Here is a 24,582-nt window from a genome sequence, read left to right as displayed (position 1 = left end):
TCCCTTCTCCCCAGCTACGCACGCTGCCGCCACAGCATCACCATCCGACCCGAGAAGCAAGCTCGAAGCCGGGGAGACGGACCCAGGTCTCCTGCGCGGTACCGCCTGCCGCTGAACCACCGAGCAAGGCCAAGAACGTGCATTTCTGAAAAAGACAAAGCAGACCTTGGCAGCGGGCCTGCGAAAAATCCAAAAACAACAGCGAGATTCGCCCACGAGTCATTCGCACGCCAGCACGTGCAGATTTAGGAGGGAGACGTCTGCAGAAGGAGACCCGCAAAAGGCAGGAGGTGGGGGGTAACAGCGACTTCACTCGCTGCCCAAAGCCGCTACATCTCATGAGGTCAGAACGGGCCATGGAGCCCAGCATCCTGTCTCCGAGCAGAACCCCAACAAGAATGTCCCATTCCCTCATTCTCAATCCCAGGAGTAAAAAAAAGGGGACACTCAAGTCTCTCCGGCTGACAACTGCTTCATGGGGCTCACCCTAGCTTGATGGTACCCTGTCATAGCGTCCATCAAGCTAGGGTGAGAGAACATAGTACAAATTTCACCTAAGACTTTCCTCACTCCAAATGAGGTGAAATCTTCAAGGTGTTCTGTGCTGTTCCTTCATCTCACTCTAAATGCGAAACTGGCCTCTAAATCCGAAAACAACACAATACTTAACTACTATGTGGGTTCTGTAGATCAGTGGTCCCCAACCCTGTCCTGGGGGCCCACCAGCCAGTCAGGTTTTCAGGATATCCACAATGAATATGCATGAGAGAAATGTGCATGCACTGCCTCCACAGCATGCAAATTTTCTCATGCATATTCATTGTGGATATCCTGAAAACCCGACTGGCTGGTGGGCCCCCAGGACAGGTTTGGGGACCACTGTTGTAGATAGTCTCTCCCTCTCTCCCCTTTTTGTTATCAATGCGTAGGTTTTGATGAAATCAATCTAGCTGTTAGCTTGTGAGCCCTCTGGGACAGGGAAATACCTACGGTACCTGAATGTAATCTGCTTTGCACTGCTGAAAAGTGGAATTTAAAACATAACGTGAATAAGATAACGTGCAATTTAAAAACAAAACAAAACAAAACAAACTCTGACTGCATGAACTGCTACAACCAGACTCCAGCGAGCAGAGCAGGAAAGGGAAAACAGCAGCAAAATACATTTCAGATCAACTTCTCCCAGGCAAAAAACGAAAAAGCCCCAGAAAAGAGTTCATCCGGTTGTGAAAGCGACAAGCTGGGCCCGCCCGGGTGAACGCGAGCCAGGCTGGGGTGGAGCTCCCTGCAGGGGCAGCTTGTTTCTGGAGATCCCCAGGCCCTGGGGGGGGGGTTGCAGGCAGGGCGGCGTTTAATCCAGTCCTCCTGACCCCGCAAACCTGTAAGACTGCGATGCCGGGGATGGCAGGGTTAAAGTGCAGAGAATGAACAAAGTCTGACAACGGGAGCAGGCTCCGCTTTCTCTCAGCGCCGCCGCAGCGCCTGAAAGGCGCGAGCCCCTGGCCGGGAAGCAGGCGCTGACGTCACCCTGCCCGGCGCTGACGTCATTGGGCTGACCTCAGAGCGGGCGAGGAATCCCCCCGAGGCTTCACGGGAACCCTGGAGCCAGGATCTCTCCCGCTCGCGCCCTGGAAAGCGGGTAGAGGGGGGGGGGGGGGGGTCCTCACCGTATCAGGTTGGGGAAGGGTCAGGGCAGACACATCCCAGCCCGACCCTGCTCCCCGGAGCTTACAATTGTCTCCCTCCGCTTCTTACACTGCAGCCTCCTCCCTCCCATTCAAGAGTCAGGGCAGCTGAATGAGCCTGGGAATTAGTTCTCTCTCTCTCTCTCCTCGTTTCGTCCTCGCAAAGATCCGATTGGAAACTTTGCACCTGGCCAGTGCGGGGGCTGCCACTCCCACCTCCTCCTCTCCGCCAGCCCGGGGGGGCGGATCTCTTGTCCCTCCCCCTCCTCTCCCCTTGGCCTCTTCCCCATTCACTACAAATATGTGCAGCCGGTGACTCGCTCAGCCTGACACGTGTCTGCCAGCCCGGGCCAGCACATGCCGGCCCCCCCCCCCCCCTTCCTCACCGCGCACCCCCACAAAGCGCAGCCCGCCCCGCAGCTGGAGGGGGCCCCACCTTCAGGCAGCTGTGCGGGCCGATCGCGGCGGCCCCCGCCCGCTAGAGAGCGAAGCCCCGCGGAGGGCGGGAGGCGCGCGCGGGAAATATGGTGGACAGGGGGCCCCTGCTGACCTCTGCCATCATCTTCTACCTGTCCATCGGGGCGGCGATCTTCCAGGTGCTGGAGGAGCCCAACTGGAAGGAGGCCAAGGACGTGTACAAGAGCAAGAAGGAGGAGATCCTGAGGAGGTACAGCTGCCTGAGCCAGAAGGACCTGGACACCATCCTGCAGGTAAAGGCAAGGCGAGCCCTCTCTCTCCTTCCAGCTGGCAACCTGCTTCTCACAGCAAGGACCTGCGTTTTAGCTGCCATCTGGGTTACTTTCTCTGGGTTTCCTCTTTTTTTTTTAAATTTCCTTCCCCCTGGGAAATTTTAGCTTTTAATGACTTCTGTGCTCGGAGAGAGAAATTGTGGCGGTAACTTTTCTGATTCCCCCCAAACACTTTTCACAGATGTAGATATGTTCTTTTTTTTTTCTCTCTCTTGCAAAGGTCGCGTTTAACCTGAAAATCGGCCTTCCCTGTTTTAGTAAGTGCGAGATCCTGGTTTATACAGGCAGTAAAAGTGTTTTGTTTTTTTTTGGTCTAACCGGGTTAGAAACTTGAATTGGCTGTAGTAAAACATTGCTGTGCACTGTGGAGGGGGAGGGGCGCGGTATAGGTCTTTATTGTGTTTAATCTGTGACTCGGACAGTGAAAATGTCCCATCTGAGTTTCAAATGCGTTTTACTGTTTCCAAATAAAAAGTGCCGTAAACCCCTTTGAAGTGACATCGAATTATATGTAAATATTACTTTGCTTTGTATTTCGCAACTTTTTTTTATATTTCTTATTTTCATCCTGTTACTTTTTTCACCCTGCTGCACATTGGCGCTGAAAAGTACATATCTACTATTTAAAAAAAAAAACTTATATATGTAGATAAACTGCATATCATCATTTCTGGCGAGCTAGTGGCCATTCAGCAGCGTTGTACAAATACTCACGAGACGGTCCCTGCTCCCCAGAGCTTACAGTCCCATCAGGGCTTCTTGTTGTTATTGCAAGCGCTTAAAGCCAGCACCTCCGAAAGTTATTGCACTTGTTTTAAACGGATTGTAATGTGCCTTGAGGCCAGACCTGGGAGAAGGCAGAATATGGACGGTCTGTAAACACACGTGGAGAGGTCACGGCAAGCCAAGGTTCAATGTGCATGGTCAGCCCTGTGTGTTTGACCGAGTCCCAGTGAGAGAGGGGGGATGGTAGGCCCCGCTCCCCTCCTCGGGCGCTGGAGTGCTCAGTAATTGAAAGACATGCGGCTCGCAGATCTGAAATGTAAATAGAGCCTGTGCCAAGAGGCTGCTGCAACCTTTTTTTTTCCTCCTCCTCCTCGCTCTCCCTTCCAGCTCTTGAGTGTTTTCTGGCAGCCTGCTTGCAGGTGGGAAGGGGCCTTGGAAATGCCCTCTCTCTCTCTCTCTCGGGCCCCATTAGTATGCGGATCCTGTCCTCGGCGCAGACAGAACGAAGCTCCCCCTCGCCCCCAGGCACTGTGCAGATTTTTTTTTTTGCCGCTTCAGTGCCCTCCCTGGTCTCCTGCAACTTTGCTTTTTGAAGCTGGCGCTTGGTAGAAAGCAATCCCCCGGATATTACCCTTTTTAAAGAGCTGTCACAACAATTTAAGCATTTCTAATATTCCCTGTCAAACCTTGCTGCCTGAAGTATGTGTGGCACTAGGCTATATAGTGCTGGAGAGCTTTCAGACCATATCTTCTGTAATGGGTGCCTCCTCCTGCCCCCTCCCTGCTGTGTGTCACTCCTTCAGCTGCCCTTTGACCTCCTGCAGTGCCCCCTGGGCTCCAGGGCCGGGGGCAGAAGGGGCTTCGCTGAGCCGCCTGGAGGGGATAGAAGCAAGCAGCTAACAAAGGCTTTCCTTGTTGGTGGCAAACCTAAATTTTGTCTGAAGCAATTAAACTTTTTTTTTTTTTTTTTTTGCCTCTTGAGGGTATTTTAGCACGCACGACCTCTGCTGCTATTTGCAGCCTGCCAGCTCTGGAGGCCGCTTCAGCCGAAATGCCCTTGACACGGCTCCAGCTGAACTTGTCTGCAGGCCCCCCCCTGCTTGAAAGAATGGCTCTTTTTGTGTTCCGCAAGCCTCTGTGGCAACTCTCCCTGCTACAAAATTTCCAAGCTCGGGCCCGGTACCAGGGCTCCAGCGAGGCCGCCCATCCCCAGATGACACGCGGAGCGAGTCCACGGCCGGTGCCGTCGGGCCCGCGGGGTGGAGGGAGATGATGCTCCCGGATCTGTGCCTGCGGTGGGAGAGGCAGGACTGCGGATGGGTGTCCTTCCTGCCGTGCAGAGTTTTTTTTCCTGCCAAAGATAGCAGACTTAATTTGGGCCTGGTAGTGTGGGCAAGGAAACAAAGGGAAGAAAAAGCAAATTACTTGTGGGCTGCTTTTTTATTTTTTTTTATGTCCGGTCTGCGTACAGAGAGCGGTCTGTGGAGCGCGGTGTCTTTACAGCGGATGTTTGGCGCATTAAAACAGTTTCAGCAAAAAAAAAAAGCGACATGACCTGGCAATGTCGGGGAATCTGAAACTCGTAGGGAAGAACCCCGGGTGGCGTTGTACGGAAGAACTGAGACACGACGCCCGCACGAGGCGAGAGGGATCTGGATCGTTCAGGGCCTCAGCAAGGCTTGAGTCTGGTTCGGGGTCGGGGAGTGGTCCCGGCTTTCTGAATGAAATCCATTTGATGACAGTTTTTTTTTTGCCCGCAGCAGGAAAGCCACCCTTGGACCACGCGCTGTGGCTGGCGATCTTAGACTGGTGGAACTGGCGGAGGGTTGACTGGGAGGTGTGGAAGGTGCTGGGGAGGGAGGGTTCTTACTGCAGGGCCATGCAGAGCCCACTCTGAATCCTATCTGGTGGCAGGTCCGCCCTGTTCACAGGGCATGGGAGTTGTTTGGTGTGAAACTGTGTGGTTTTTGCAATTGGTTGCGTAACCTGACACGTTGAGAGAGAAAAATCATCTGAGTCATGCCAAAATGAAACTTAAAACAAATAAATAAATAAATTGTAAAAACGCATCTCTCTTCTTTGCCTTGCCAGAGATTTCTAGTGTGTGTAAAGAGGGTGAATGCTTTATAGTGAAGGGACACGAGTGTGGTCAGGGTTTGCTTTGCTCCCCTCCAGGGATGCTGCAGGCCAGTTCTCGGCTATCGGAACCTGACTGCAGGTGACAAAAAAAAAAACAAACCCCGCACGGAACGGCTGTGGGAGATGGGCCAGTCGGGCAGTGGGGAAAATCTGGAGACGTAACCCCCGGCATAGCCAGTGGTTTCCTTACCACCTGCTGTGTGAGCCCAGGACCGAACGCCCCAGAGGTGGCTGTGCATTCGGGCACAGTGGAGTCCTGTCCGCATGGACGACGCCGGATGCACTGATCACTCGCTTGGAGGGGGTCGAAGAACCAATAACTGTTCAGACTGAGGATTAGCCCTGTAATAGGAAAATGCCGGGGCTAGGAGTCCTGCTAGCCCCCTCCCCCCTCCCCCTCATTGTGAGATCTGCTCAGACCTGACTTTCACCAACAGTTGTTGTGTAAGGGGGACGTGAAGCCTGCGTGTGCTGTGCATGCAGGTTCCCCGCTGCTCGACTGCAGCTCGGGCTCCAGCATGGCTTCCGCTCAAAACCTGCAGAGTGGGGGGGAAAAGTGCCACTTCCCCTTTCAAGTCTGGTGGGGTTTTTTTTGCTGTCTCTGTGTGAGGAAGGCCGCACCAGGCAGTTTTGGCCGAGAGGACGAGGCTTTCCTTGTTTTCATCTGTAGGGTGAGACACGCAGAGGGGCTCTCGCCCCCTTCCCCCGCCCTTGGTGCGCAGGCCAGAAAGCGGAGAAGCTGACGGCTCCTGACTTGGTTGCGCCTTTTTGCACGCTTGTACAAACTCGTTTTTTTTTTTTTTTTTCCCCTCGAGCGACAAAGTTTGCTCTGTTTTTGGTGAAAAGAAATGAGCGGCTTGCTGGCACCTGTCCAGGTTTTTTTGGCCGGCCTAAGGGTGGCTGTAACGGCTGATTGGACTCTGAAAGCGGGAGAGGGGGCATTTGGCCAGTTGAGATGCGGGTGGGCATTAGGGACGGGTCACTCTTCTGTTTGTTCCCCCTCCCCAAAGTGCAGGTGCATGATATTTTACAGCTTTACCTGTGCTGCTGCCGGAGGCGCCTCTCGTTGGCGCACCTCTGCCACGTCTCCTGATGTTCGTGCGCGAGCTTGTCCAGGGAACACCTTAATCCGACAGCAGGAATAATATCTCGAGGAGCACTGTTGCTGCTTTTCAAAAGTGAAGCCAGCATCTAGATGGCTGTCCAAATCCTAGCCTGTCACCACTGACACTGTGCACGGGAGCTGGTGGGCAAGGAACATAACGAATTGATCTGCTGGCTTATTTTACACTTCTAGCAGATCGGAAAAGACTTTTTTTTTGTGTCCTAGCTCCTGTAAGAAGATAGGACACATAGGTATAGCAGGGCTTCCCAATCCCCCAGCCCGTCAGGTTTCAGGATATCCTCCTGTAGCTCCTGCATATATAACCTTCCTATCTCTGGGGGGGGGGGGACGACTGCCCTGCCCCCCTCCCTCGTTTATGGGCAGCAGGTCTAAAAGCTTCAGGGGTTTGGGCGTGTCATATACTCACCATCGAGAGATAAAACAAGGCACAGCCTTGGGCGGGGGAAATCACTGGACGGGCACTTGTGGGTTAAGTTTCAGAGTTTAGGGCCTAAGTTTGGGATTAAGGCATCTACATTGGCCCCTGGAGACATGACTAGGGCTGAGTACTTACATCTGGGATCCTAAAAAGTGGGTGGCAGTGGGGGTAGCATTAGAATGAGGTGGAGGGCAGGAGGACATTCAGTGCTAACCTAGGTAGTCAAATTGCAGGGTCTGAACTTTTAGGCCCTTAAATTCAGCTGAATTTTCAGCCAAATACTGAAGCTTCTAACTCTGACATCCTCCCTGGATTTAGATGCTGAGTGAGTGCATCTTTTAGAATACAGACCTCCTTGAGTGCTGCTTCAGACCTTAAGTCCTGTTATAGAAGAGGGTGCAAAGCCCTACGAGCGAGTCCTGTTCGTTGCAAACCTGAACGAATGGCACCTGGCTTTTTACACAGATCCCACACAGGAAGCGACACAAATCTTCCCAAGCAGCTTCTATATGAATGTGACCAAAGTTTGAACTCAGGATCGTGCCAGTCAGAGATGGTGGCTAGTGGCCTATATCCATCCTGGGAAGGGCAGGGGCTCCACTCCAGACTGCAGCAAGACCTCTTTTTTTTTTTTTTTTCACATGGGAATCCTGGGTGGCACCCATTTTAACATGGTGGGTTACACACATTACTTGTAGGGATGTAAGGGCTACTGTTATCATTTTTTAAATTGCTACTCGACAAACGCAGTGTTGTACAGATAACACATGATAGACGGTCCCTGCACCATGGCACTTATTGTCCACGCAAGACAAATGCACACGACAACACACAAGTCCATAGGAAGTGTATTTATTGTAGAGAAGTGGTTAGGTGTTAAAAGCAACTTCAAAAGGGGGGAGTTTTTAAACTGGATGCAGCCGGAGAGAGCACGATGCACCGAATCGGGGAAGCTTTTATTCCAAACATGGCACAGCGAGGTGGGCGTCGGTGGTGGAAGAGCAGGGCACAGATGAGAGGAATCTGCTTAATGAATGGCGTTCTCGAGGAAGGGTGGAGGGGGGAGAGAAGGGGTGAGGAGCTGCAGCACGAGTGCATTTTTAGGCGAGTAAGAAGTCCTCACACGTAAAGACTGTTCAGTTCAGCTCCTTAAATGGATACTTGTGTTAATCTAACGGCTTCACTGCTGAGCGTGTAGCAGGAGTCTGGGGGGGGGGGAGCAGTGCCAGAGCCGGACACCTGAGTCCAGCGGCGAGGTGGAGGGGCAGAAGCAGGCCATTTGGAGCTTTGTCGGGCCTGGCAGAACTGTATTGGCGCCACGAGCCTGACGGCGGAAGCCCTTCGCCCTGCCCCTAGATTAGGTGCCAGAGCCAGCCTCCGTCACGCTCTTCCTCCCGGAGGCTCCGGGGCCCGGCTCCTGCTGTTGGAAGGGAGTTGGGACTTAGAGGAAGGGTAGAATTAGCTGGTAATGCTTTGCGTAGTTAATTGATGGTGGATGTGTGACTGTCGGGTCACCAGCACAGGTTTTTGGGAAGCCCTGGAATCGGTAACAATTCAGACTCTTTTTAGCTGTGTGACCTAAAGAAGACCTCGGTCCTCTTGTCAGTATTGCTGAGGGGGGAACCAGCCTTTGCATCCATCGTGTTTCTGTCTGTGCTCCTCCTCCTCCATAACTTCTGGAATGTTGACCCAGTTCTCATTCAGATTTGTGCTTTAGATGATGTGCTCCGTCCTTCCCCTGACTTCATGTTTTTCATGTGCCGGGGTTAGGGGTAAGTAGGGAGAATTGGAGCAATTGTCCCGGGCCCCTGTGGCAGTCCCACTCCTAAGCAGCAGTGTTGGGAGCAGGAGGCGTCAGGGCGGTTTCTTACCTGCTGCTGCCGTCGCTGCTGTCCGAATGCAGGAAGCCCGGCAGAGGAGGAGACAGAAGCAAAAGGGCTGCTGCCTGCAGGTGGTGGGGAGGGAGGAGATCATTGGAGAGAGGGAGACAAACACCGGTGTGTGGATGGTGGAATTGAGGGAGGGGCTCCGGTGGGATGGGGGTAAGGAGAGACTTTCAGATGCCACATTTTGAGGGGGAGCCCATCCTGTGTGGCAGCCAAGAAAGCAAATAGAAAGCTAGGAATGGAGAATAAAACTGAGAATATCCCGATGTGTGCAGTTCTGGTCACTCTGCCTCAAAACGGATGTAGCGGAGTTAGACAAGGGCAACCAAAAGGGTTAGAACAGCTCCCTCATGAAGAGAGGCTAAACAGCTTGGAGGTCTACAACCTCCTGAGTGGGAGGGAAGGACCATTCACCCTTTCAGATAACACTAGGGCTGAAGGACATCCTGGAAACTAACAGGTAGCAGATGTAAAATCAACTGGAGAAGGTATCTTTTTCACTCAGTGCAATTTAAGGTATGGAATTTGTCAGAGGTCCTGCTCAAGTCAACTAATGCATCTGGGTTTACAAAGGGTTTGGACAAGTTCCTGGAGGAAAAGTCATAAGAACATAAGATATGTCATTCTGGATCAGACCAAGGGTCCATCAGGCCCAATATTCCTGTTTCCAACAGTGGCCAATCCAAGTTGCAAGTACCTGGTAAATACCCAAACAGATCACAAGCTACTATTGCTTATTAATTACCATAATAGTTTATGGATGTTTCCTCTAGCAATGTATTCAAACCTTCTTTTAAACCCAGTTACACTAACTGCTGTAACCACATCCTCGGACAATGAATTCCAGAGCTTAACTATGCGCTGAGTGAAAGAATTTTCTTCGATTTGTTTTAAATGAGCTACTTGCTAACTTCATGGAGTGCCCCCTGGTCCTTCTATTATCTGAGAGAGTAAATAACAGATTCACATCTACTCGTTCAAGACCTCTCATGATCTTAAAGACCTCTATCATATCCCTCCTCAGTCATCTCCATATAAACAGCCCTAACTTCCTTAGCCTTTCCTCATAGGGCAGTGGTTCCATGCCCCTTATTTTGGTCATCCTTCTCTGCACTTTCTCCAGTGCAGCTATATCCTTTCTTTTGAGATGCCGCGATGAGAATTGCACATAGTATTCAAGATACAGTCTCACAGGCATTATGACATACTCCGTTTTATTCACCATTCCCTTCCTAATAATTCCTAACATTCTGTTTGCTTTTTTGATCACCACATCACACTGGACTGACTATTTCAATGTATTATCCACTATGACGCCTAGATCTTTCCTGGGTGGTAGGTTCCATATTAGGCGTTAACATCTCGTAACTATAGCAAGGGTTATTTTTCCCTATATGCATCACTTTGCACTTATCCACATTAAATTTCATCTGCCATTTTGAAGCCCAATCTTCCAGTCTTGCAAGGTCCTCCTGCAATTCATCACAATCTGCTTGTGATTTAACTACTCTGAATAATTGTCACCCGCAAATTTGATCACCTCACTCATACTCCCTTTCCAGATCACTTATGAATACATTAAAAAGCACCAGTCCAAGTACAGATCCCTGAGACACTCCACTGTTTACCCTTTTCCACTGAGAAAATTGACCATTTAATCCTACTCTCTGTTTCCTGTCTTTAACCAGCTTGCAATCCACAAAAGGACATCTCCTCCTGTCCCATGACTTTTTAGTATTCTTAGAAGCCTCTCATGCGGGACTTTGAACACCTTCTCAAAATCCAAATACACTGCATCTACCGTTTTCACCTCTCTCCCCATTTTTATTCACCCCTTCAAAAAAAAAAATGTAGGAGACTTGTGAGGCAAGACTTCCCTTGGGTAAGTCCATGCTGGCTGTGTCCCATCAAACCATGTCCATCTAAATGTTTTGTGATTTTATTCTTTATAACAGTTTCCACAATTTTTTCCTGGCATTGAAGTCTGGCTCACCAGCCTATAGTTTCATGGATCACCTCTGTATCCCTTTTTAAATATAGGGCTTACATTAGCCTTCTTCCAATCTTCAGATAAATTCAGATGATTTTAATGATAGGTTACAAATTTTTATTAACAGGTCTGAAATTTCATTTTTTAGTTCCTTCAGAACCCTGGGGTGTATACCATCCAGTCCAGGTGATTTACTACTCTTCAGTTTGACAATCAGGCCTACCACATCTTCCAGGTTCATCATGATTTGGTTCAGTTGATCTGAATCATCAACCATGAAAACCTTCACCAGAACGGGTATCTCCCCAACATCCTCTTCAGTAAACACCAAAGAAATTGTTTAATCTTTCCTCGATGGCCTTCTCTTCTCTAATTGCCCCTTTACCCTCCTCGATCATCCAACAGTCAAACTGACTCCGTTGCAGGCTTTCTGCTTTTGATAGATATAATATATATATATCTATATAATTTTTTTTTTTTATTGTGAGTTGTTGCCTCTATGGCCAACTTCTTTTCACATTCTCTCTTAGCCTATCTTATCAATGTCTTACATTTAACTTGCCAATGCTTATGCTTTATCCTATTTTTTTCTTCTGATGGATCCTTCTTTCAATATTTTCATGAAGATCTTTTGGCTAATATAGCCTCTTGCACTTCACCTTTTTAACCATGCCGGTAATCCATCAAGAGTTATTAATCTGGTGACTCAGGGAGATCCACTGCTCATCCCAGGGCGTGAGCAGCAAGAAATTGGATCTACTTTTAGGACAGGATACTGGGCTTGATGGGCCTTTGGGCTGACTCAGTGGACACATCTTATCTTCCTGAAGGCAGTGGGCCAGTTCAGCTCATCTTGGAGATGTGAGCACACGGTGAGGTCATCGAGTGTTTTGGAAGCCCCTCTGCCATTGGAGATTAGTCCATAATCGCAGGCACATCCCCCTGTAGATGTGGATGCCCTGCTGGCACATTTCTGGTGCTTGGACTGAATGAACCAATGTTTTCTGAAGGGATGAGCTAAAACAGTCCATGCCCTCGCTCCCAGCTGAAGTGACTGGCCCACTGCTTTACGCACTAGACCACACCTGCACCCTCCTCTCGGGACTGGATCGCTGCCATGCTCGTGCCCTCTCTTCTGTGTTCTGCTGGTTGCAAGGGAAGGATGAGACCGTCCCATGAAGAGACGGGGGTGCCGGCTGCTGTTCCCCAGGCAGCCCTTTCTCCAGAGGTTGGGGGCCCTGCAGTTTTCAGGCCTCTCCTTCCACGGCGTGAACTGCTCAGAGCGCCCATTTATCCAGATGGGGGTTGGCATAAAACTTCCCGTGCCAATATCTCAGGTGGCCTGAAATCTTAGACACAATCCAAGGGGCCGAGGCAATGTAAAGTGCGGAAAGCGGGCGCTGAAAGTCAGCGCCCAATTTCCTAACATGCGCATGGTGCCTGCAAGGGGGGGCGCCATGCAATTAGGGGGTTGCGGCTGCTGGTCATGAAGACCGCTGGTAAACTCTGTGTCTGTTTTCATAACCGGCCGTCTGCCAGTAATAAAAATGGCCGCCAATAAGAAAAGTACAGAAAAGCAGGTCTTTTTTTTTTTTTTTTTTTTCTGCTTTTCTGTACTTCTTTTCAGTGCGCTCGGCTATTAATGCCTGCTCCAGGCAGGCGTTAATAGGTGAGTGATTTAAATGCGCATCTGAGACGCACATTTATTTTTTTGCTTGCAGAGTGAATGAGTAATGGCCTCATTCGCATGCATTTGCATGTGATGAGCGCTATTGCATTCACCCTGCGTCCGCGGGTTAAATAGGCGCTAATCCCCTTATTGCATTAGGTGGTAGATTAGTGCCTATTTAACCTGCGTCGGGCGTGCGGCTGAGTGCACGGTATTGCATTGGCCACCAAATAGTAATCCCTTTCCCCTCCAAGGCTGACAGTAAACCAGAAGAAAAGTAGACGTAAATATTTTTGCTAGAAGCTTTGTTTGCTCTCTAGCTCGGTCTGAGTACACAGGATGCGTGGAGCGTACTCGACCTGTATTTGCAGTGCTGGCATTAATCCTACGCTTATCCATAACGCTCTTTGCATAAGAAAGGAGGCCTCGGGGTGCTGCCAGAGAAGGGGTGCAGAGCAGCACGGCCGTGGCTAGGGAAGGGGAAGGCCGGGAGTCGGCAGGGCAACTCTCTTCCCCCACCCCCGGCTTAGAAAGGGGTTGAAGTGCAGACTCTGCCAGTTCCTGATCTCGGGCCTGATTTACCAGAGCGTTGCTGGCGTTTTCCTCTTGTGACACTGAGCACTCTCCTCCTGTGTTGCACATTAACCCCTTATCCCCTGGTAACTTTATTTCTGGTCAGGTGTCCTTGTTCTGTTTCTGACCAGTGCTCTGGTTTCACCGAACGTCTCCGGTGGGCGCTGTGCTGCTGTTTCTTGCCCGTTTTTTTAAAATAAAAAGTTAGTGTTTCTTAGTCCTATTCTTTTGTGTGTTCGATAGGGCCATGCATGAAGGGCTTTGTACAAATAATGTGAAACGTGGTAATTGGAGGCTGGCGACAGGTTCCAGCTGTTTAATGCATGCTAACTGCATCCACCCCATGGACTGAAATCCCACGGTTCATGCCAGGTGACAGCTGAGGAGTGGCCTAAGCAGGGGACTACATCTCGTTCAAAGAAAAGCTGCCTGTCTCCCGTTCTCTCCTAGACATCTGGTAAAGCCTGATTTTAAAATGCCCAGCATAAATATTTATTCACGCTCTGACTAAAACATGTTCTGAATGGAATCCTTCATCCGTGGCTACGGTTTCACGTTCTCATCCGAGAAATCCATGAAGTTAGCAAGTGGCACATTTAAGACTAATCGGAGAAAGTTCTTTTTCACTCAACGCACAAATAATCTCTGGAATTTGTTGCCAGAGGATGTGGTTAGTGTAGCTGTGTTTAAAAAAAAAATAAAAAAAAAATTGGATAAGTTCTTGGAGGAGAAGTCCATTACCTGCTATTAATTAAGATGACTTAGAGCAGCAGTTCTCAACCAGTGTGTCGCCACACTTCCCGGTCCTCCGCTGACCCAGCTGCTCCTCCCTACCCAAGCGAAATAGGTCCTTAGCCCGGGCGGAACGTGGCAGGACAGCTGGAGTCAGCGGCACCGGCATGCTCTCTCCTCCTCCCCCCGCCCCCCCCGCGGCCCGGAAGAGGAACTGGTGAGTAGCAGGTGCGTGCGCGGGAAGAAGAGACCATGCTAGTGCGCTCGGCATCAGCCCGAAGGAAAGAAGAGAGGCGCGGCTCGGAGAAAAACAAGGAACATAGTCAACCCCCGCGGCCGATGGGACTCCTTTCTCTACGAAGGAGGAGGCTGCTGCTGCCACTAGTTCGGAGGAGGGGGGGGGTGAGTGAATGAGCAAGCATGCATATGTGTTTGAGAACCTGTGTGTGAGAACATGTATGTTAATTGAGGCCTGTATATGTGAAAGTGTGTGTGAGCATGAATGTAAGTTTGTGATTGAAAACCTGTTTGTGTGAAAAAGTATGTGTGGGATTGAGATCCTTTGTGTATGAGAGATCATGTGTATATTAAGAGCCTGTGTATAAATGAGAGAGCATGTATGTCTGTGTGATTGAGAACTGGTTTAGGTGAGGGAGCATGTGAGTATGTGAATGAGAGTCTGTGTGTGAGAGAAAAAGACAGCATGTATGTGTGTGATTGAAAGCCTGTGTGTGAAAGCCTGAAAAGATAGACAGCATATGTGTAATTAAGAGCCTATATAAGAGAGGGAGAAAAGGCATGTGTGTATAGGTGTGTGACAGAGCGCTAGAATGTGACTGAGAGAGGAGAAAGTTGCAAGCAAACCATCTCTCCTCCTGCTAATTCAAAACAATCTCAGGGCAACTGGATATCAAACGTTCCCAGGTATGCAGAGCAAAGCATTTTTTATCTTTATTTTTCATTACTGGGTGTTTGTGTCTGCTATTTTGAAATATTTTATGGTATCTAGACATTTTTGATATGAGTTTGTAATTATTGGATATTTCATTCACCGGCTATTTTGAAATCTGTTCTGTTCTTTTTATTATGATTTTACTGCTACTGATTTTATATTTCTTGATTTGTTTTATAAGGATGGGTGATGTTTCTTTTTTCCTTTATTACACTGCATACAGTGTAATAGAGAGCATACAGAGACTCTGGCTTGTTGCGGTTTCCAGTTCAGTTTTTGTCTGCATGCTTCTAGTTATGTGTTTTGGTCTCTTTATTCTTTGTTAGGTGAGGGTCAGCACATGTGATTCAGGTGAGGTTTTCTGCTGGCGTGTAGTTTCTGTGTAGGGCTCTATAGCAGCCTGGCTTGGTCCGTTTTCCTATTAGGAGGTGTATTGGTGTCTTAAGGCCTGGTGTAATATTTTCAGTGTTGCCTTTTCTCAGGTAAGGTGGTTACTGTTTAAGTGCTGTTTTGGTGTGGGCTGTTTACTATTTATGCAATTTCTGTTAAGACAGAATATGTATCTGTCCCTTGTGTCATTCTTAACAATAATAATAATAATACTGGGCCTTTATTTTTTTATTTCTGCCGTGAATTGTAATGAGCAGTGTGTCACACATGTGAGCGTGGTCTGTCAGGCGTGTCACGATGGGAAAAAGGTTGAGAACCACTGACTTAGAAAATACCGTTGCTAGTAATAGCAGTGGCTAACATGGAATAGACTTAGTTTTTGGGTACTTGCCAGGTTCTTATGGCCTGGATTGGCCACTGTTGGAAAACAGGATGCTGGGCTTGATGCACCCTTGGTCTGATCCAGGATGGCAATTTCTTATGTTCTCTGTGTATCCAGAACACTGCCCAGTCCTTCCTCGCTCTCTGGCTTTGAGAGTTAATGGCGTGGCGTCCGTTTTTTCTGCTGAAGGCCTTGTTGGTTACCATCGAGCAGTTGCCACTTGGCGTTTCCTTGCCAAATGACTCCCCTAGGAAGCCAGACTCGTGAAACAGGCTGCGGGTGACCGCGGAGGGCTGCCTTCTAACAGTTTGCCTTTGCGCCATGCGAGCTCGGCCCTCCCTTTCCTGCAGGATCGCAGGCGCAAACCAAACGTGCAGTTGCTAAAGCCCTAGGTCCAGTTGGTGGTTTTTTTTTGTAGTCCTGAATTTCTTTTGTTCAGCGCTTGGTCTCGTTTTTGGAGTGTGCACCTTGTTATAGAGGACTATGCGTGTTAAGTCTGGAGAAGACGAGACTTGCGCAGAGTTACCAGCGACTGGAATGGGAGTCGTCAGGTCCTGCACCTCCATTCTCTAATCTCTGATTCGTGTGACGGGGTCTTGCACTTAGAAGCTGAAACGCGGGGATGTTCTGGGATTCCCACTCTTACTTTTTCATGATTTAACTTACACATCAATGAGAGAAACTTAATACCAAAAAATCCAGATCAAGTCAAATATATCAACAAAACATGTAAAAACTTAAAATAGAGTAATTGGGCAGTGCCCCTTCCCCAGTAAATAAATTTGACTGGCAGCCAGTAACTCGTACAGAGAATTAAATTCAGTCATTGCCGCTCAGAGGGAAGGACAGGCCAGGAACCCTAAAAATCCAGCCAGATGTTCTAAGATGCAGAATTCAAAACTGAACTCTTTTTGTCGGCCTTCCAGACAAGTTCACTTTGGTTCTCTGAATCTGCAGCCGTGTTTCTTCCCGGCATTTCGCCCCTGGACGGCAGTCCTTGCACTGGCTCCCGATTTATCTATCTAGGATTCGTATCTTTGTAGGAAGCGGGAGGATGAAGAAGCTGCAGTGGTCGTCCGTTAATATAAATGACACACTAGAGACTGAGGAACTCCACGCTCACAGTTTTAGGACAAGCCATACATTGACCCAATCTAATCTAATCTTCAGCTTCTTTGTGCAGAACTGTGAGCCTGCTACAAGAAAATCAAATAAGCACTGTAATACAATAGAGATCATTATCAGATGCAGAACGAGTCTTTGGGTCAACATGGAGTGCCGAGAGAGGACTTTCATTCTCTTCCCCCCGAATATGAATGGCTTATGAGGCTCCTAAAATCTCACTTTCTTGGTGAACACTCTTGCAACCCACGGTGGGAGAGGAAGTGGCACACATGACACACACTCTCTCTCTTTTTGCTTAAACAAAAAAAAATAGAAAAGGAAACCTAAACGAATTTGCCAACAGCCGGTCTTCTGTGTGGGCAGCTGGTCACCCAGCCAGATGTGACTTCCTGAAGATGATGGATGGATTGAGGCATGACGAGGAGGAGGAAGATTTTTCCTTGTAGCACGTGCAAGGCAGGAGTGGTGGAAGAGCTCATGTTGCAGATGGGGTACCCAAAAGGAAAGCTTCCGTCCCTCGCAGAGAGCTGGCTAATTCCTGGGAAGCTTTTCCTGCTCCTTCTTCCTCCCCCTTCTGAGAATTGAGGCCAGGTGCTCCTGTGCTGTCTGTCATCAGCAGGCCAGCGCTCCACATCTGGAGCTGGCGGGGGTCAGCCCAGGCTGCTGATGAATGACCTCTGGGCCTGGCTGCACTGAAGGTTGGGATTAGACTGGAGAGACTGGTGCCATCCATCTTGCCGGATCGGTGCAATTAAACATTCAGAAGTGGGACCTTGGTGAGCAGGAGGAGCCGCTTGTGAACAGGAAATGTGTATGTGGGGAGGGGGCAGATTGCAAGATTCCCTGGTCCAGCAGCCGCTGAACTTTGTGATCAGATAAGGAGGTGGGTGAGAGAGGGGAAAAGTCTCTTGCCTCTGTGTGTTTTGTTTTTTCTCCCCTTCCCCAGCACTGCATTTGAGAGAAGGAGGATCTGCTTTTTTTGCTTCAGCTGTCGTGAGGCGAGCTCTGCTGCATCACCACCAGTTATCTGCACTTTACACAAGGGGGTTTGTAAAAGAAACATTTGTTGGGTCTTTTTTTTGTTTTTTTTCCTGCTTCCCTAACAGTAAGCGGGTTCAGAACCAGAACTGGAGGAAAGATGCAGGTTCCGGAGGCTCCGGCTGGGTTTGGCACTAGCACGTTTGCCGGGGATGCGGTGTTGGGTGCTGGAGGCGCGCTCCTTAAAGATAAGGGGATTTCTCATCCCGTCGCCTAAGAATATCGCCCTCCCCGGCACTCTGTGCTGCGGTGCTGACCCTGCTGTCCCTGTTTTTTTTATCTGATTTTTCAGGAGGTTAACCAGTACTCACTGCTCAGGATACAGGGGGCAGCAGAGACGCTGGAGGCATGGCTGAGTCCGAGAACTTTCATAGCATAAAGCTGCCAAGACGGCTATTTACTCTTTCGGATAATAGAAAGACTAGGGGGCACTCCATGAAGTTAGCATGGGGCACATTTAAAACTAATCGGAGAAAGTTCTTTTTCACTCAACGCACAATTAAACTCTGGAATTGGTTGCCAGAGGATGTGGTTAGTGCAGTTAGTGTAGCTGGGTTTAAAAAGGGATTGGATAAGTTCCTGGAGGAGAAGTCCATTACCTGCTATTAATTAAGTTGACTTAGAAAATAGCCACTGCTATTACTAGCAACGGTAACATGGAATAGACTTAGTTTTTGGATACTTGCCAGGTTTCTTATGGTCTGGATTGGCCACTGTTGGAAACAGGATGCTGGGCTTGATGGACCCTTGGTCTGACCCAGTATGGCATGTTCTTACTGTCAGATTGCTACTCTAACTGATCCTGCAGTATTTGTCCTCGGGAGTTTCTCAGGGCACTACTAGTAGCACAGATGTTTGACAGCACAGCGGCACCATAATTGCCTTCTAGATCTATAATGGTAGGAGGTGTTATAGTGTATGAGGACACGCCTGCTGTGTTAAAACCTTGTTCAGTCCCTGCTTCCTTTGACCTGGTGTATGAAGGATCTCCTTACACTGTTCTCTGTTTCCATTCAACAAAATACTTGAAGCTAAAAGCTTCCTCCTTGTACATTTGATACCTTTTTGAGTTGTTTGAATGTCTTGTCACGTTTCCTCATCTCTTTTTCTCTCCTCTCTGGTAAACATTAGCTCCTTTTGGTGAAGGCTGTGTTGCATTTTGGTGGCCCTTCTCCTGACCTGTCTGGATCCTTTTTGTGGATCCGTCCAGATCAGGTCTTGCTAACAACTTTACTCCTGGGGGAACCCTGCAGTTGTCCAGAATTCACCACGGGACAAAGGGAGAAGCATTGGTGTCCACGTCCGAGCAGAAGACTCAAGGAGGCTGTGGCTGTGGTTGCTGGCCTGATGAGAGGCTGCAGTGGTGGGGGCTCTGCCTCCATGGCTGATGGAGAAGGGACGGGTGGGGGTGAAGCCTATGAGATGGTTGGAGAGGGGTAGGCAAGAGAGGGAGAGAGCTGAGAAGGAGGGAGGGGGGGAGGTCGAGCCTGGTGAAGGGAGTGACAGGCGAGAAAGCTTTGAGGGTCTTGCTTTGGAGAGGGGAGAGCGAGAGAACTGCTGGGGGGGGGGGGAGAGCTGAGGGGTGATAAGTAATCTGGGAAAATCCAGCAAAAATATCTTTAAACAATTTTTCATCTTTGACGAATGTTTGGTTTTTCTGTATTGCATTAAAATTTTATTTAAAAACTGATTTATATCATGGTGTTTAACAAAACAAACTCTGCAGATTTTTTTTTTTTTTGTACAGAATTCCCCTAGGGTTACAAATTTATAGAGACCCCTTGATTGCCTCCCTTTCTCTGCTGCTTTAATAGCTCAGTTAGTACCCCTCTGGCCATGGCCTTGTTGCCAGATTGAGATCATCCGATCTGATCACCACTCCCCCCGTTGGATTTCCGCACTCGTTTTTTACATTTTTTTTTTTTTTGCACCGTCTTGGATGACGGTCCCTTGAGCTCTCTTAGCTCACACCTTTACCTTTTCTGCTTTTATCTGCGTGCTGTGGGGCCCTGCGTCTTCGCCACTGGATGATTGTGGGGAATGGGTGGCGAGACTGTCGGGGCCCGTGTTGGAGGTGAGCGCTCGTTCGCTCTCCCTATTTTTTTTTGGCTAGGGTTGTACGTCATGGAGAAATCTGAAGGTCTGGCATCTCGACAGCTTGACCTTCTCTTCTAATTGATGGAGCTTTTGATTTAGGCTGATAAAAATGTCCACCCCCTTACAAAACGGCCAAAGGCTTATAGGATAAGCAGTGGAAAAACACCACTTTGCCTAGTATTCTCTCATCCCCCTCCTGTGGCTTTTACGGCTTTTCGTTGCGGACAACTCCTCATCTGCATCAATATGTATATCTGAGTTGAAAACACTAAAACCCCATTTTTGTACCCTCGAGGAAGCCCCTAATTAGCTGCAAATTTTACCTAAAGTTGTCATTTATAACCACCTTTAAAGTAGAAGTCCTATTTATGCAGACATTTGAGTTTTTCACCTGGCTGGTGACATCCAAGGTCCTGGATGTGGAATTGGAACTCTCATCCCATACGTTCTTCTGACGGGCAGAGCTCGCTTTATTTTAATTTATTTTTTCTCCATTGAATGATTTGGCATGCGGTTTCCTGACTTCCCTGCCCCAGAAACACACAGAACTGGGCCTCTGAGTGCGCTTTCTCCTGGTATTTCCGTCTCCGCTCAGCACTGCTGTTTTTTATGTAACAGGTGCTTGGCCGTGCAATCCAAGAACAGCAGTCGGGACTGCTCCGATGAAATCAACAGCTTGAACTGCCTCCCTTCCCTGCCCCGCAGAAATGCCTCCAGGGGCTCCCTGACCCTGTACTGGCAGAAGGCTCATCTTTCGTGCCTCCGCGAGCAGTTGGCGAGAGCGCTGACGCAGTCACAGTACAGCAGTGAAGGCACAGGCTGTCTTGGGGTGCACACGCCTAGGGCAGAGGAGTTTTACAGGCGTAACAGCTTGCGTAAACTTTTTAAAAAATGTTTTCCTTTGGAATAAAGATTACTGCATCCATGAGTAAACTCTTCAGGGCCCAGTCTGATATTCTGCAAACTTTTTTTTTTTTTTTTACAGTGGATCTTGCTTGTACCAAGGGCTGTGGGGAGGGTTCCCGCCGGGAGAGCTGCGTGCTAATAAAAAGAAAAGGGGGTTGGGGGTGGGAGGGGGTTAGAAGAAAACTAAACATAAAAAAAAATAAAAAAAAATAGACAAGCAGAATAGCCCGGAAAAGACTGCCCCTCCCCCTCCAAAAGTGCCCTGCAGCACTCATCCGGGGTCCATGGCTGAAAAGGGAGCCCGGTGGGGCCTGAGCAGGAAGAGGGGGAGCTCGCCGGCGCTGATGGCAGGGAAGGGAGGGCTCTGTTCCTGCCAGAGAGGGGGGGAGAAGGCGGTTTCAGTGAGCCTCCTTCCGGCTGGCCCTAATCTTAGTGTTATTTATTTATTTTAAATTTGAGATTTGCTGATGGGGGGTGGCCGCAGGCCTGAAGAAAATCCACCCTGGGGCTGCCCTCCCACCCTGGGGCTGCTGTGCTATGTTCAGTGGATGGGGGGGAGAGGGCAGCTTGCCCTGCGGGTGCCGGTGCTGTACCCTCTTGCGCCGCTGCCCGTTCCCTTGCCCTCCAGGACACCACTTCTTCCATAGGAAGAAAACCTCTCCCTGCCGGCGAGACGAGCTGCCCCTCGTGGAGAGCACGGGGCAGCAGCCTGGCAGGACGTTGGGGCAAAACCAGCGCACAAACCCTTCCTGGCCAAATACTGCAGACACAGGCAGCCTCCTCGCCTTGGGGTTTTTCTTCTTTTTTTTTCCTGCGTGTTGACACCAAACATCTTTTTAAACTCTTTGCTTAGACCCTAAACACGGAGCACTTCTCCCTGTAGCTTAGGTAAGAGCGGACCTTCCGTTTTCTTCTCCTCCCGGTAACGCAGACTGCTCGGGGCGCCCTCTCTCTCTTCGGTGGGGGACTGTTGCCCTCCAGTGAGATGATGGCCAAATCTGCATGTAATTTGCTAATTATTATTATAGCTGCCAGCTTCTTTCCAAAAGCAGAGTATGCCGCGTGCAAGGTCCTCTTTCTCTGGCAAGCTAAGATGGATGCCGGACTCTTGTAAGACACATCCAGGCTTTCTCTGGTTCATTCAAGCCCCTTTCAGAGAGGATGGGGTCCCTGAGGCAAAGGAACTAAATCTCTGCAGTTTCTTAAAAACCCAACAACTCAGGGTTTGTACTTTCACCCGCGTTCACGGCCCGCGTCTTTCTTTGCTGCGAGACTTCAGGCATGGTCTCTTCCTCGGGACGGCGGAGAGATGCAGAGCTTGTAACCGGGGTCCGCTCCTCTTTCTCGCTTCCAGATGTGGGCGCCTCTAATCTGAGAGAGATTCTCGGATTTTGGAAGTCCAAACCCTAGCACTCCAGGCTTTTATTTAAAAGAAGGGGAGACCTGTTCGGCCAACGCTGCCTGCGCATGGCTGTTCTGAGAAGCTCGTAGGCCTGGCGCCTTCGTCACCTGCCCAGTGTTTGGTTTTTTTTCCCTGCTCTCCCTCTGCGGCGCTGCTCTGATTTGTCACCACAATGTCTGAAATGTGTGGCATCAATGAACAGGGGCAGTGGTTGTCCCACAGAGGCTCTGCAGCTGCCTCCTGCTACTCTTCAGGGCTGGTTTTCTCTTCCTCTACAGTCGTGTGCAAAGGTTGCAGGCACCATGGCCAAATTTAGGTTTCCATGAATCTCCTAGCGAACAGAGGCTGCCTCAGTAAACACCACAATATACTAAACTTAGTCCTCGGCTAGAGAAATCAAATACTAAATACGTGAAGATTCCTCTAAAACACATTTTCAGCTCTTCATAAACTTGCTGTATACTAAGGACCATCCTATACAGAATGTGGCTAGACTACAAACTCTGAAGAAGCCTCGCATGGTAGAATCATAGGTCCTATGTGAAGTTTGGAAAGGTTTTAATTGCAACTGAAAAATCCTGCGTCATATTGCACAATATCAAACTGTACTTGCAAGTCGCCACAAATCCCCGACCCGGTTCAGGGTTTCCAAATGTCCAGTATGTCTCTTCGGGTTCGCATTAGTTGTTCCATTCGTTTCGGTGGTGGACGGAAGGTAGGCAGGTAAAACTGATGGTTTGTGCGCACGTAGATGGCTGCCTAGGTACGCGCGTGCCAGCAGTTTTGTGCGTCAACTACATTGCGAATGGAAGGCCATCTTCAATAGCATCTTAAACAAATAAATGCAGTGGATTAAAGCGACTGAATGCAGATCTGATAATAAGCTGCCATATATCTTCCCTTTTGGTCGTCGCACTGAGTTTCTCCGTTGCAGCATAAACTCCCAAAGGACTCGCTGGGTACGTGAACATTGCACGTGCATTAGCTCTCTCTTTAAAAGGGAATACCATGCGAATCCCATATTGAATCCATGCAGGATGACTGACTTTAAGTTTTGATTGCATGTGAGGTGTGATTTTACGCAGCTCGTTTGGACTGTTGACTTTTAACGACTGTTTTATTCTAATCCGCTTGGTTTGATACCGTGGCATGTAACCTTTTTAAAATGGAGGCCTTGGAGCCCGTACCAGCACAGACAGTTTGGCCTTGGTGGCGCCCTCTCAGCTGAAGATCTCGTACCAGTTTTCTGCTGGAGCCTGGGTGAGATTGGGAGCTCGGTTGTGCTGCATATATTTGATGGTTTTCAACAGTTTAATGTAATTCCTAAGGCCGACGACCTGTGAGTTAGGGTTTGTTTCGTACAGTCAGTTCTTCACAGCTGGTTGATCTCCTCTTCTTTTCCCTTGGCTTGTCCTCCTTATGTAAAACTCTTCATGGTCTGTAACGTACTGGTCCCATCTTGAGAGGGAGGGGCTGCTTTCTTGTTTAATCCCCTTTTTCAATAAGACGTGTGCGCAGAGATGGTTCTCAGGGCCTTCTGGTTCTGAGTGTCAAGTAGCATGTTTGCAGCTGGAAGGGACGGGAAAGTGCCCCCTCCTGAGACCAGGAACATCTGTAGATAAGCCTGGTGTTGGCAGCAGGACGCCAGCAGCTGTGAGGGCGGGCCGGACTGCAAGCTACGGGGTCCCCCTGGCAGGAGGCAGCACTCCTTGTGGGCGAGACGCCGCTCGGTCCGAGTTGATCTGATGGGTACGACCTCGCTTTGCTTGGGACGATACAGGAGGCCGTTTTATTCTGTAGGTGGTTGGAACCCACCTGGGGAGCGGTGGAAGTTCCTGAACATCCCCTGTAAGACTCCTCGGGTCACTGCAGCCGCAGGACTAAATTTCGTCCGTGTGCTGAAGAAATGCTATTATAGTAAGAACTCGGTGTGCTGCTTAATTATTCTTTGTTGCACCTTCCGAAGCCAAACAAATCTCGAGTAATAGGATGTACAAGGAGTGAATTCTGACATCTTTAAGGCTGGGGCACTGGTTTAAGTGCCTCTCATCGGGAGGGGGATGTCAGAACAGGCTTTTTTTTTTTTCTCATCAGTGAAGTTCAGAAGTGGCTTCCCAAAGGTTTTACCCCATCCTCTCTCTTTTTTATATCAGCTTATTTTTTTGTTACAGACACACGTCAGGAGCGCTTTACCTGCTTCCGTAAACTTCACTGGTGCAATATCCTGAACTAATTTGCTGCCGCTGTGGACGGTGTCTGTTTCCCCCCCCCCCCCCCCCCCATAGTTAACCAATTTCAGGAAACCTCTTGTATCTTGTGTCCCAATATTTTTAGGGCTGCAGTCCAACAGAACTCTTATCTTGCTGCGTTCCCTGAACGTACGCTGCGGTGTCAGTCGGGGTGGTCACATTTTAGGGAAAAGCTGTCTGCCGAAACCCCATGTCCTTTCGGCCATATAACAACACATGGGGGGCAGCTGCGTGAACCGAACCTGCTCTGGATGGGAAGGCGCATCGCCATCAACTGCAGGCGCTGTTTTCCAGGGCTGGCGTGGGCGACCGGGCCCCCAGTCTACTGATGGCCAGCGCCCTCGAATG

General features: G+C 49.3%; 1 protein-coding gene across 1 annotated transcript in view; it reads left to right on the top strand.

The window, feature by feature from the left end:
* Positions 1-2,056: 2,056 nt before the first annotated feature.
* The window catches only part of KCNK5 (potassium two pore domain channel subfamily K member 5), a 52,500-nt gene continuing 29,974 nt past the window's right edge, over positions 2,057-24,582 (top strand). The window contains 1 exon segment of the mRNA XM_029592926.1: positions 2,057-2,395. Within this exon segment, the coding sequence (XP_029448786.1) occupies positions 2,210-2,395 (186 nt within the window). The 5' untranslated portion in view covers positions 2,057-2,209.

This window comes from Rhinatrema bivittatum, chromosome 3 (assembly GCF_901001135.1).
Source record: "Rhinatrema bivittatum chromosome 3, aRhiBiv1.1, whole genome shotgun sequence".
Classification (NCBI taxonomy): domain Eukaryota; kingdom Metazoa; phylum Chordata; class Amphibia; order Gymnophiona; family Rhinatrematidae; genus Rhinatrema; species Rhinatrema bivittatum.
This window is presented reverse-complemented; position numbering and strand designations above follow the sequence as displayed.